The sequence below is a fragment of the Geotrypetes seraphini genome, chromosome 7 (genome assembly GCF_902459505.1).
Source record: "Geotrypetes seraphini chromosome 7, aGeoSer1.1, whole genome shotgun sequence".
Lineage (NCBI taxonomy): Eukaryota > Metazoa > Chordata > Amphibia > Gymnophiona > Dermophiidae > Geotrypetes > Geotrypetes seraphini.
The window spans coordinates 120,543,314-120,557,100 of record NC_047090.1 but is presented as its reverse complement, the minus strand read 5'-3'; the positions used below and the strand labels follow the sequence as shown (position 1 = coordinate 120,557,100).

Here is a 13,787-nt window from a genome sequence, read left to right as displayed (position 1 = left end):
GTGGTTGAACTCCTCAAATCTTTCCAGGGGTCTCCTCTTTTATCTGCCCCCTCACTCCAGGATCATCACCACAGATGCCTCCCCCTATGCGTGGGGAGCTCACCTGGGAGATCTGCGCACCCAGGGTCTCTGGACTCCTCAAGAGCGTCTACATCACATCAATTTCCTGGAACTGAGAGCCATGTTCTATGCTCTCAAGGCCTTCCAGCACCTTCTCTACCCTCAGGTTCTTCTCCTGTGCACAGACAACCAAGTCGCCATGTATTACATAAACAAGCAAGGTGGCACCGGATCTCCCCTCCTCTGTCAGGAGGCCATCCGCATCTGGACCTGGGCCACGGCCCGCAGTCTCTTCCTCAAGGCAGTCTATATCCAGGGCAAACAGAACTCCCTGGCCGACAATCTCAGCCGCATCCTTCAACCTCACGAGTGGACCTTGGATCCTCCCACACTCCATCTTCACTCTCTGGGGCACTCCTCAGGTGGACCTCTTTGCAGCTCCTCACAACCATCAGCTGCCCCAGTTCTGCTCCAGACTCTACTCTCCTCATCGTCTGGCCCCAGATGCATTCCTGCTCGACTGGACGGATCGGTTCCTCTATGCCTTTCCTCCACTGCCTCTGATGTTGCGGACGTTATTCAAACTCCGCAGGGACAGAGCCACCATGATTCTCATCGCTCCTCGGTGGCCTCGCCAACACTGGTTCTCCCTCCTGCTCCAGCTCAGCTCCAGGGAGCCCATTCCTCTTCCTGTGTTTCCTACTCTACTTACACAGCAGCATCAGTCTCTACTACATCCCAACCTGTCCTCGCTCCACCTGACAGCTTGGTTTCTCTCGGGCTGACCTCTCCAGAGAATCTGTCTCAGCCTGTCCGTCGCATTTTGGATGCCTCCAGGAAACCGGCCACCCTCCAATGTTACCATCAGAAGTGGACCCGGTTCTCCTCTTGGTGTCTACTGCATCATCACGATCCCACCTCATTAGCGGTGGAAACTGTACTGGACTATTTGCTCTCTCTGTCCGACGCTGGCCTCAAGTCTACCTCAATCAGAGTCCACCTCAGTGCCATCACTGCGTTTCATGAGCCTATCCTCGGAAAACCTCTCACGGCTCATCCACTGGTTTCCCGGTTCATGAGAGGTCTCTTCAATGTCAAACCACCTCTGAAGCCTCCTCCTGTCGTCTGGGACCTGAATGTGGTTTTATCAGCCCTCATGAAACCCCCTTTTGAGCCTCTTGCCACAACTTCGCTCAAACTTCTAACATGGAAGGTGCTTTTCCTCATTGCCATCACCTCTGCCAGGAGGGTTAGTGAGATGCACGCACTGGTCGCCGATCCACCGTTCACTGTTTTTCACCATGACAAGGTGGTTCTGCGTACCCATCCTAAATTCCTTCCCAAGGTGGTCTCGGCTTTTCACCTCAACCAGTCCATTGTGTTGCCTGTCTTTTTCCCTAAACCCCATTTTCATCCTGGGGAACAGGCGTTGCACACGCTGGATTGTAAGCGTGCCCTTGCATACTACCTTGACCGTACCAGGGCTCACCGCTCGTCCCCTCAGCTCTTTCTGACCTTCGATCCTAACCGTCCAGGTCGTCCTGTCTCTAAACGGATGCTTTCCAACTGGCTTGCTGCCTGTTCTGTTATGCTCGGGCCGGTCTCTCACTGGAAGGTGCTGTCACGGCCCACAGGGTCAGAGCTATGGCTGCTTCTGTGGCTTTCCTCCGTTCCACGCCCATCGAGGAAATCTGCAAGGCTGCCACTTGGTCCTCAGTTCAAACGTTCACTACTCACTACTGTCTGGATGCCTTCTCCAGACGGGATGGACACTTCGGCCAATCTGTGTTACAAAATTTATTTTCCTAATGGCCAACCATCCCTCCTCCCTCTCTGTTAGCTTGGAGGTCACCCATGCGTTAAGAATATGCTGCCCGCTTGTCCTGGGATAAAGCACAGTTACTTACCGTAACGTGTTATCCAGGGACAGCAGGCAGATATTCTTACGTCCCATCCTCCTCCCCGGGTTGGCTTCTTAGCTGGCTTATCTTAACTGGGGACCACGCTCTCCTCCGTCGGGTGGGAAGGCACTCGCGCATGCGCGGTGCAGCCAACTAGAACTTTCTAGTTAAAAAGGTCCGTACCGGGGCTCCGTCGGTGACGTCACCCATGCGTTAAGAATATCTGCCTGCTGTCCCTGGATAACACCTGTTACGGTAAGTAACTGTGTTATACAGCACTACACTTTTCTGAGCAAAAGATCCCAATGAGTACTACTTGGCACTAATCTATACAAACTGAAACAAATCAAATGTACCACAGGGGGCCCTATTATCTGCTTTTCAATCTCTACATCATACCGGTACTTGACATAGCCCAAAAATACCAAATCAAAATCCACTCCTTCGCTGACAACTTTCAGCTATATCTACCACTAGGTGCAAATGCAACATCCAGACCACAACCCTGCACAATACTGGATGACCTTGAACAAACTTCAACTAAACACCTCCAAGACTGAATTACTATGGATTAGGAAAGAAAAATGCTCCTACACCTGCCCTTCCCTAACCTGGAAATCAACTACCTTGATGGCAAAAAACGAAATGCGGAGTCTAGGAATTACTCTTGACTCAAACCTATCACTCTCCAAACACATCACAAGTAGTCTCTTCATCCTTCTACTACTTCCACCAGCTCCGAAAGATAAGAAACTACTTCATGGAACAAGACTTCACCCAACTGCTCTATGCCTTTATCCTTACATGCCTGGATTACTGCAACGCTTTATTCAATGGTCTTACAGCAAAAAACACCAGTGACTACAGTGAGTTCAAAATGTAGCAATAAGACTACTGAAAAACCTACAAGCCCATAACCCAGTCTTTCCAGCACTGATATCGGCCCACTGGCTACCCATAACCAAACACTGGATTTTCAAAGGCCTAGTGTTGGCATATAAATCCCTCTACAACCCAAGTACTTCTCAGCCAAACTTCCTCTCTACACCTTAAAAGAGAACGCTATGCTCCCAAGATGAAATATGCCTACATATACCTTCAGGACACTTCCTCCAACTCCAGACAGCCTGCAAGTGATCCTATTCCCATTTCTTACCAAACCTCTGGAACAGCCTACCTCCTCCTGTCAGAGCCCTTAAAGGACAACTTAACTTTATAAAAGCCTAGTCACTCCCTCAACCCTTCACCAACATCAGTAAGTAATCCTATAAGAAGATATATTGCAACACACACTGTATGTAAACCCTATATTGTAACACTGAATGTAAACTGTAACCCATTCTGAGCTCTTTGGGGAGGACAGGATATAAATCTAAATAAATAAAACTAGTTTGTGAGCCCAACAGGGAAATATGTTAACTCACCTTGAGCTACTATTGAAAAAGGTGTGAGCAAAATTAAAATCTAAATTAAAAAAAAAAATCTCTTCAGTCAAAATCCAAGCTGGGTGTAGATGTGTTTGCTATACAATCAGCACGTAAGTATCTGTACGTTAAAGATCTTTCACAAAAGTGTTACTTAAGTCCAATAAGCCATATTCAGTTCTAAGTTCAGACAGACTTCATAGAATGGTGGAGATCCAGACTGCTGTAAAATCAAGGAAGTTATTTCACATCCTTCTCTTCCTTATGTTTCCATCCCTTCTTTTTAAATTTAGTGTAACTTGCATAGCTTATTAAAATTAATTTTGTAACTTCTAGCATTTGCGTTCTAATCTGTGGTTTGAGGTTTTTTTTGTGTTTTACCTGATACTATACTGAAGCATAAATCACTAGATATTTTTGTGGTATATCAGAGTTGATGATGAGGAGCCAAGAAATACAGTGGCAGGAGCTCTGCTTTATGTTTTCCTAACTTGCAAATTTCCTTCTTAAGGAGACTGGGCCCACAGTGGTGGGGGATGAGTTCTCGGATCCTACATTGATGTGTCATCTGGGAGCCACGAAGAGGCAAGTTCTGGGGAACAATTTGTAAGTACGCTGGCAATATTCTCTCTACTTACGAGGTACATCCTATGCATGTATGTTCTAAGTCAGTGGTGCCCAATAGGTCGATCGCGATCGACCGGTAGCTCGCCAAGGCAAAGTGAGTCGATCATCCAGGACTCACTTTGCCTTGGCGATCTATCGGGCCGATCAATCTTCCTCTCCCCGATGTCAATTCTGCCGTCGGAGAGGAAGTTCGGGCCAGCCAATCGCTGCCTGGCTGGGCGGAACTTCCTCTCTGACGGCAGAATTGATGTCGGGGAGAGGAAGATTGATCAGCCCGAAGCAGAGAGAGCATGGGGCGGCGGCGGCGTTATCCATTGGTGGCGTTTTGGTCCTGTTCCCCGACGGCAGCGGCAGTGGCAGTGGCTTGGGGAAGGGCAGGGAGAAAGAAAGAAAGGGGGCAGGCAGGGAAACAGAAGGAAAGAAGAGAAACAGAAAAAAAGAAAGGGGGCACGAAGAGAGAAAGAGAGGTCAGGGAGAGAGGAAGAAAAAGTTGGGGGAGGAGAGGAAGCATACAGGCTGAAAGAAAGATTGGATGCACAGCCAGAAGAAGAAAGTGCAACCAGAGACTCATGAAATCACCAGACAAGGTAGGAAAAATGATTTTATTTTAAATTTAGTGATCAAAATATGTCTGAATTTATATCTGCTGTCTATATTTTACAATATGGTCCCTTTTTACTAAACCGCAATAGTGGTTTTTAGCGCAGGGAGCCTATGAGCGTCGAGAGCAGCGCTGGACATTCAGCGCAGCTCCCTGCGCTAAAAACTGCTATTGTGGTTTAGTAAAAAGGGAGGGGGTGGGTATTTGTCTATTTTTGTATGGTTGTTACTGAGGTGACAGTGAATAGAGTCATCTGCTTTGACCTCTTTGAAAAAACCCCGGAATAGGAATGATAATTAACAATTCTATGCGTACAGTGTGCGTTGTGTTTTTTTTAAATTTTATTGTTGGTAGATCATTTTGACTTGGTCATTTTAAAAGTAGTTCGCGAGTCAAAAAGTGTGGGCACCCCTGTTCTAAGTAATACTTAAGACTGGAGTGCTATCCTCTCTTAGGGCCTTCTTTACATAGTGCACTGTGCATGAAGTAACACACGTAACAGTTAACATGCTGGTGTGACCGCATGCACTAATTCCTGCACTAACTGCATAGCATGTGATGTGATGAAGTGCACATGGCACAAACAAAAGCACATTGACAGGGTGAATGGCTTGATTAGAGTAGACCGACGGATAACGGTGTCTCAATTGGCTACAGATTTGAATATCAGCTATGGATCTGCATTTTCTATAATGCATGATGACTTGGGATACAGGAAAGTCTGCACACGATAGATTCCCAAAGGGGCTGATTCTGTATAGGATGCTGATCTTGGTGGCCACCTAAGAAGTGGCTGAGAATCGTGTACCGGCGTCCTAAACAGTATCGCACACCGAAATTGTTGGTGTCAGAAGACATAATTAAATAATTCAGATCTTTGTCCCATAATGCCGCTGATAAATTCTTTTAAATTTGCAACCCTTGGTAGACGGAAAAGTGAATAACGCATGAGATTTTCTGGAATGTTTTGAACTAGTAAATGTTCCAAAAGATATTCCGGTATTAAGCTGACTCATAGTGGCTTACTACGAGTGCATGCTTCTATACACTGGGCTCCGGTGACGGAGTTCAAAAAAGCATGGGCTAAACACAGAGGATCTAGAATCATAAAATAATAGTAAATATTGAAGAATTAAGGCCAGTACTGGGCAAACTTGCACGGTCTGTGTCTATGGCCGTTTGGGGGAGGATGGGCTGGGGAGGGCTTCAATGGCTGGGAGGGTGTAGATGGGCTGGAGTGAGCTTTGACTTCAGTAGTTGGAACCTAAGAACAGTACCGGGCAGAGCTTTGGATTCTTGCCCAGAAATAGATGAGAAGAAGAAGAAAAAAAAAATTTAAATTGAATCAGGTTGGGCAGACTGGATGGACTATTCGGATCTTTATCTGCTGTCATCTACTATGTTACTATGATGCCTTAATATATCCAAATTTGAGCTACATTTTAGGGGAAAAGAATCTGGTGGCCTAGAATAGAAGTTGTCTTTCTATCATTGAAAATAAATAAAACCATTAATTTGCCATGTGAATAAAGGCAACTGAGCCATCTAACAGAAGTAATTGGGTTGATACTCTCTTTTTTGCCCCTTTTACTCTACGCCCCACTCCTCACTAGGTGCCTAGATTGAGGATCCAATTTCGGTCATTTTAATATAAAACTTTAATCATGAAGTCATAAGACTGCTCTCCCCCCACCTTAGTAAAGTTTATAAATATGGAGACAGTTGCAAGACTGGTTTGTGAGCAAGAGATTGAACCTCTAGAGCAGAGCTTCTCCATTCAATCCTTAGGACACACCCAGCCAGTCAGGTTATCCACACTGAATATGCTTGGTATGCAAAATCTATCTTATGCATTGCAAAATCTATCTTATGCATATTCAGTGTGGAGATCCTGAAAACACAGCTGGCTGGGTTGAGAAACTCTGCTCTAGGTTAGCATAATTTAACTATTCTTTTTAAATTCATTTACTAATTTTTTTTTCTTTTTGTTTGTTTCCCTCAGTTCTGAGTACTACACAAATGAGCCACCCCGTTGCGTCTTGGACAGACTTGAGAAGCTGGGGTATCGGGTGCTTACTATGACTGGGGTTGGACAGACTCTGGTTTGGTGCCTTCACAAAGAGTAGATGCACCCCTACCAGGACACAGAGGAAATTGCAGTTTATACTGTATTCCAGAATTGAAATCCAGGTTCGGTGCTGTGGGTATTCTTCATCTGTTGTAATTTCCAGCCAGTGGCAGGGGAGTAGCTGGATAAGGAATTAGGTTGAAAAATTGGTTTTTTAACACATTAGAAACCAGAGCTCTGCTTCTGGCCTGTTTAAAATAAAATCAGTGGGGAGCTGGGGCCTGTGGTAATTGTAATGAGATTCTAACCTGCAGAAAGTGGGATGATATCTTAGTGGCATATTCCATCCCAGTTATAAAAACTGATCGTCCTGTCTTGATAGTGATATCTTATCTTAATCCCACTTTGTACATAACTTACAGTGGAAGCTTCAGAAAGTGAAATATTGCAGCTTCTTTCTCAAGATGAGCCTAGCCTGCAGTAAACCCTAAGAAAGGATGTTTGATGAAGATCAACCTTGGCAGGCTGATTCAGTCTGCTTTTGCTTCTGTAGGCAACATGTCCATATGGCGAAGTCAGCAAAACCCTACCTAGATTAGCCTGTTAGGGTTGATGATCTTCCTGAGAATTTTGTTCCATTGGTAGCCCTGACAAAGGTCAAGGGCTGATCCCTCATCCCTACTCAGGAGCAAACCCTAAGGATAAGGAAGATAGTAACTGCTCCTTGCTCTTGTACTTTGACTCATCCGCTAGTACTGCCCTTGTAATACAATCCCACACAATGATGCATTTATGTTAAGGCAGCATCTGTAATTGACTACAGCCAGTGGCCAGCTCTAAGTTTTGGCAGAGGTGTTATCTAATCACCTGAATCTTCTGATTCTTGCAGTATTCAATTTAAAGTTTCTCCTCTGCAGCCTTTGGGCTGCATGTGTAACAATGATTTTTTACCATATAGTGCTGGAAATAAAGAAAAGGAATAAATACTTTTAAAAAACAAGTCTGGCGCTAAAGAGCTGTGCATGCAGAGAGAAACTCACACAGGTTTGAAATGATATTTCTAATATTTACAAGGGTCAATTGATAAGTTTCCAGCCTGACCAAGAAAGAGCAAGGTTAGCATCACATCTCTATAGCTGGCCGACCGATGGCGTTGACAAACATCTATTGATAGATTGTTAAGTCAGTCTGATGTCTAGTTTTGTTGTGGCAGCATTTTTAAGTGACGAACTGTTCCATGTTATTTAAAAAAATGGACAAAATTGAGTGTTACATCATGATAAAATTCCTTCATTTGAAGGGAAAATTGGCTACCGAAATTAAATCCGAGTTAGACACCATGTATGATGATGCGTCTTCTTCATTTTCAATGGTAAAAGTGTGGGCTGCTGGGTTTAAACGTGGCTGGATCAGCATTTTTGATGAAGAATGCTCTGGCCAATGTTCCCTTTAAGCTGCGTGGCCGCACATCTCTTTTGAAGACCTTGCACAAGTAAATAGACTTGCATGGTCTGTGTCTGTATATGGCCATTTGGGGGAGGATGGGCTGGGGAGGGCTTCAATGGCTGGGAGGGTGTAGATGGGCTGGAGTGAGTTTTGACGGAGATTTTGGCAGTTGGAACCCAAGAAGAGTACCGGGTAGAACTTTGGATTCTTGCCCAGAAATAGCTAAGAAGAAAAAATTTAAAAAATTTATATTGAATCAGGAAGGGCAGACTGGATGGACCATTCGGGTCTTTATCTGCCGTCATCTACTATGTTACTATGCTGCATATCGAGTGCAATAGTTTCCTACCTCCCTCCCACTGCCATCCTGGTCGCTACTGCTTCTCCAAATGAGCAGTAGCAGCCATCAAACAGCTTGACTTATGCTCCCACGAGGCCATGTTCACAGCCTCGTTCCGATCAGCGGCTGGCTCGGCCCCGGAACAAGAAGAGGACATCGAAGAAGCATGACCAGCAGCTGTGCAGACTGAGACTGAGTGCGGACCCAGGGGAATGAGGTGGACTGTTTTGCCACTGCTGCTGCTTATTTAGAGAAGCAGCAACGGTTGGGGTGGCCATGAGAGGCGGGGGGGGGGGGGGGGCAAACACAAGCAGCAGTAGCCTGGGTTAAAGAAGAGACGAGACAGATGTGAGAAAAGGGGGAGGAGGTGAGAAAAAGGAAGACACTGGATGGAAAGGGGAAGAGGGACAGATGCTTTATAGAAGAGGAGAGAGATATTGAAGGGGATATGCTGGATGAAAAGGAGACACTAGAAGTGGGGGGAGAAAAAGATTTGCTGCATTCACTTTTATCTATAATATCTTTATGTACAGTATTACTTGGTTTTATCAGTACTTTTTAAGTCATGTGTAAATGTTTTAGAAAGATCGATGTTGTTATTTGTGTGTTTTATCTGTTCAGACTCCAGAAGAAGGTACAGGTTTATGTACTGAAACGCTTGCAGCGTTGAGTCCTTGACTGTATTCTACAATTGAATCCTGGGTTTTACAATAAAAATCACTCTTGGAAACATCTCACTACTCCCACTTGTTTTTCTTCCTATTCATATTTTTATGGGACATTGTGTTGCTTTGTGTGCTTACAAATATGAGAATAGAATAGCTTCATTACCCCTCCCCCCCTCTTCAAACATCGATAGCAGACCTCTGGAAACCATGAAAAGGAGAGTCAGCTTGGAAAAGTTGGGGTAGAAATGGAGTGATAAAGTCTGATGAAAAGCTATGATGTGAGTAGAGGGAGAAACACGTCGAGTGAGGGTGTGGAGCAGTGGGCTGAGGAAAAGGAGGGAGCAGATTTCATTTTTCTTAAATAAATAGTAAACTCGCCTATCAAGCCTACTATTAGGTGGGTTACAGTAACAAAGCCATTTTAACACAGCATTAAATCTCCCCTCCAAAAATTAATATATAATCAGAGTTTTAGAGTAAACGGATAAGATTGCCCAATGTGTTCCATTCCCTTAGATCTGCTACTGCAAATATGCGAGTATGTATACTGGTGAAATAGAGCAGCTTTAATGATGTTCAAACAAGAAAGCCTTGCTGACTAGATCGCAGTGAAGGCTCTGGGACATAAATCTGTGTAGCCAATGTTGGCTCACCTCACCATCTGCACATTGTTCTAAACCAAACAGTTTAAATCAGATGTGATCCTGTCTGGGAAAATATGACTAGTCATTAGATTTGTTACATTTTTCCAGAGATGTTCCCAAATAGAAAGACATCCAGGTAGCTAATAAAGATTCTACAATATCAGAGTAATGATGGCTCAGGTAGTTAATCTGACAGCTACATTTTGAATAAACTGCAGTGGCTTCAGAACTATGCCCTGGAAGTCAAATGTACCAAACATTCACATGATCAAGAATGGGTAGACATATAGCCTGTAAAACAGTACAAACCCTATCTGGGGACAGAACACATTTCAGCCTTCTCAATAACTGCAAGCACTTTTAACGAGTTCCTGAGACCTACAATCATCATTGCTTTTTAGTCCAGGTCAAAGTCATTATTATTTTTCACTAGCTGATGCCCCGGCGTTGCACGGGTATTTAATTATAGCAATAACACTGTAAATGGATTCAAATAAAGATACTTTATAGTGGTGAATGAAAATATTTTTTACAGCTTTATAAAAAGTACAATATTCAAATTATAATGTGAAATATTTGACACAATGAATACAATACAACTAACACAAAACTTGATTATAAACAACATTTTTAGTTTCACCTCCAGGAGCAAGAACATATACATTCTTGGGTGAACCCACCCTTCCCACGTGTGCAGGTGGGCCGCGAGACCCCCAGAACATATCACCCCAGGTAGTGAGGGATCTGCATACCAAGTTTCGTTCAAATCGGTCCCACAGCTTCTTACATTTTTTCCATTGACTTGAATGGGTGAAATCTGATTTTCTGTTTGTAGCTCCGCCCATGTGTGCAGGTGGGCCGCAAGACCCCCAGAACATATCACCCCAGGTAGTAAGGGATCTGCATACCAAGTTTCGTTCAAATCGGTCAAGCCGTTTTTGAATTAATGTGAGAATGGCATCTTTTTACATTTTTTCCATTGACATGAATGGGTGAAATGTGATTTTCTGTTTGTAGCTCCGCCCACGTGTGCAGGTGGGCTGCGAGACCCCCAGAACATATCACCCCAGGTAGTGAGGGATCCAAGTATGTGCATACCAAGTTTCGTTCAAATCGGTCAAGCCGTTTTTGAATTACTGTGAGAATGGCAGCTTTTTACATATTTTCCATTGACATGAATGGGTGAAATCTGATTTTCTGTTTGTAGCTCCGCCCACGTGTGCAGGTGGGCCGCGAGACCCCCAGAACATATCACCCCAGGTAGTGAGGGATCTGCATACCAAGTTTCGTTCAAATCGGTCAAGCCGTTTTTGAATTACTGTGAGAATGGCAGCTTTTTACATTTTTTCCATTGACATGAATGGGTGAAATCTGATTTTCTGTTTGTAGCTCCGCCCACGTGTGCAGGTGGGCCGTGAGACCCCCAGAACATATCACCCCAGGTAGTGAGGGATCTGCATACCAAGTTTCGTTCAAATCGGTCAAGCCGTTTTTGAATTACTGTGAGAATGGCAGCTTTTTACATTTTTTCCATTGACATGAATGGGTGAAATGTGATTTTCTGTTTGTAGCTCCGCCCACGTGTGCAGGTGGGCCGCGAGACCCCCAGAACATATCATCCCAGGTAGTGAGGGATCTGCATACCAAGTTTCGTTCAAATCGGTCAAGCCGTTTTTGCATGATCGCGGCACATACACACATACCTCCGATTTTATATATATATAGATTGCAGGCACTGATGTGGCTGAACTGACATTAGCAAAGGCGAACACAAACAAAACTGCAGTGAAATGTCGAACAAAGAACACAGGAAAAAACTACAGGAATTGTGTACATTACGCCAAGTCTTTAATGAACAAACATTAAAATGAACATGAAACAGTTTGTATCCAAAAAAGTTAGAGAACCCGGACCCAATATGGTCCGTGTTTCAAATAAACACTCCTTCCTCAGGGGTCAAAAAAAGTGTGTCATATACTGGGTAACCTTTTGGATAACAACTGGAAACATCGATATCTTGAACAACTGAGCAGGCTCCGTGAGCTCCTTCGTGAGTGCCAAAGCGAAAATGATGGGTCCGGGTTCTCTAACCTTTTTGGATACAAATTGTTTCATGTTCATTGTAAAGTTTGTTTATTAAAGACTTGGCGTCTTGTACACCATTCCTGCAGTTTTTTTCCTTTGTTCCTGACATTAGCAAAGGCCACTTTTCCAATAGTGATGGCTCCAGAATCCATATTGAATTTTTTCCAAAGTGGATTTTACTTGAAAAATACTGCAGATCAGATGATCCCCTCTCCCCCTTAAATTATTTTCTTGAATTGTCCAAGTGACTTCTAAAATCACTCCCTTTTGACATGGATACACCTTAATAATTTACAGTAGTTTAAAAAGAGATTATAATTCTTAATCCTTATAGTTATTATCAAGTGGCTCAGCAAGGAAATCTGGGTGTTGTAAGAACATGACGTTTTCAACCCCATGTTGCACTTGACAATTTTACATGGGGTCCTGGGAAAACTGCCTCTAAAATATTATACCCTCTCTGTATTATTGTATCAGCTTTGGAGGAAAACAACTTTAAATGGGACAGAGAGTGAAATTCAAAGTAGCTGATTAGATTTCTGGTCATTACTTGTCAATTTAATTGTTTTGTAAACCGCTTCAAATCCTTTAGATTTAGCGATATATAAGACACCACATTAAATACATGCTTCTCCAGTTATATCTCTTCTGTCTTGTGAGATCCTCTTTCTTGAAGAATGAAGCATATAACCCTCCTGGCCCCGAAGCCCTTTAAATTCCTATGGGCTTCAGGGCCATTACTGCAGTGTCCTGTGGGTAAACGGCTTTGTAAAAGAAACACATAAAGAAAATTATTCGGGACTTATTCTATAGGAGCAGCTCTTTCAAGCCGGTATGTTCATCTTTAATAAAATTAAACTTAAAGAATATAAATTAGTTTGAGTTTCTTGATCTAATTTGGAACTTAAGAACACTGCTCTTTGCATCTGAAGCAAAATGGATGTTCTTAAAGGTGGAGAATGTTCTCAAAGGCGGAGGTGTTATTTACAAAATCACAGTCTTAAGAGGTGGATTAGTTTTGTTATATATAGAAAAGTATAATAACTCAAGTTGTAGCTCTTTATACCACTCTCAAAACAATTGTGCACAAAAGTTTAGGCATCTCTTATCCAACTGTGAAGGTTTTATGAAACCTTCAGTGAATAGAAGACCCTACCTGTATATGGTACAAAGTTAAACAAAAGAACAAAGGGGTAGCAAACCACAAAAAAACCCCCAAAAAAGCAGAGTGGAAAAGCCACAAATTAACAGGATGAGAGCAGGAGTACACAATAAGATCACTATATTAAAAATACTAAAAAAAAAACCAAGGCAGCAAAATCCAAATAAGTGTAAATGGGGTAAAAGCAGGTTAATAGTAATGCACTATATACAAGGACTCCTGGGGAAGGTATAGGCTGGCAAAACAAAAACCATGTTAGGTCCTTAGTATATCCCCTCATCTGGATTTTGCTGCCTTATTTTCTATAGTATTTATTAATAAAGTGAGCTTATTTTGTATCCTGCTCATTCTAGTATTTTGTAGCTTTTCTGCTTTTTGCATTTATGGTACAAAGTTATGGCTTTCTTTAGATCTTAATGCATAAATTACTATTTGCAGAAACGATCCGCTTGCGAACAGTCACTTATGTTACCTTTCTGTTAGTCCCTTATCTGCTGGTATCACACTGATGTCCCAGCTTGTTGGGTAGGAAGTATGCAACTTGCAGCTCTAAGAAACTGCTTTATGCCTGCTTCTAGAGTCCATTTAAGTCATAGGCAAACTAGGAAAGTGCCTTAGGTCCAAAGGTTTAGGAGGGACCTGCCAAATGTGCTTAGGATTTCCAGCTGGCTGCCTCATTCCCTTATCCATAGTGCCCCCAGTGCCTCCTTCCCATGTCCATAGTGCCCCCAGTGCCTGTCCTGTGTCCTTAGTGCCCCCAG

At 43.4% G+C, this 13,787-nt stretch overlaps 1 protein-coding gene across 3 annotated transcripts in view; it reads left to right on the top strand.

The window, feature by feature from the left end:
- GCHFR (GTP cyclohydrolase I feedback regulator) overlaps positions 1–13,787 on the top strand; it is an 84,614-nt gene that overhangs the window by 14,631 nt on the left and 56,196 nt on the right. Inside the window, exons 2-4 of one of the 3 annotated variants that reach the window (XR_004540100.1) lie at positions 3,897–3,991; positions 6,616–6,803; positions 9,089–9,192. Coding sequence is in view for 1 of the 3 variants with exons in the window: in XM_033951594.1 (XP_033807485.1) it covers positions 3,897–3,991; positions 6,616–6,739 (219 nt within the window). In the remaining 2 variants the exon portion in view is untranslated. Of the gene's footprint in view, positions 1–3,896; positions 3,992–6,615; positions 9,201–13,787 lie in introns of those variants that run through there. The other 2 variants (XR_004540099.1, XM_033951594.1) reach the window with 2 other exon arrangements.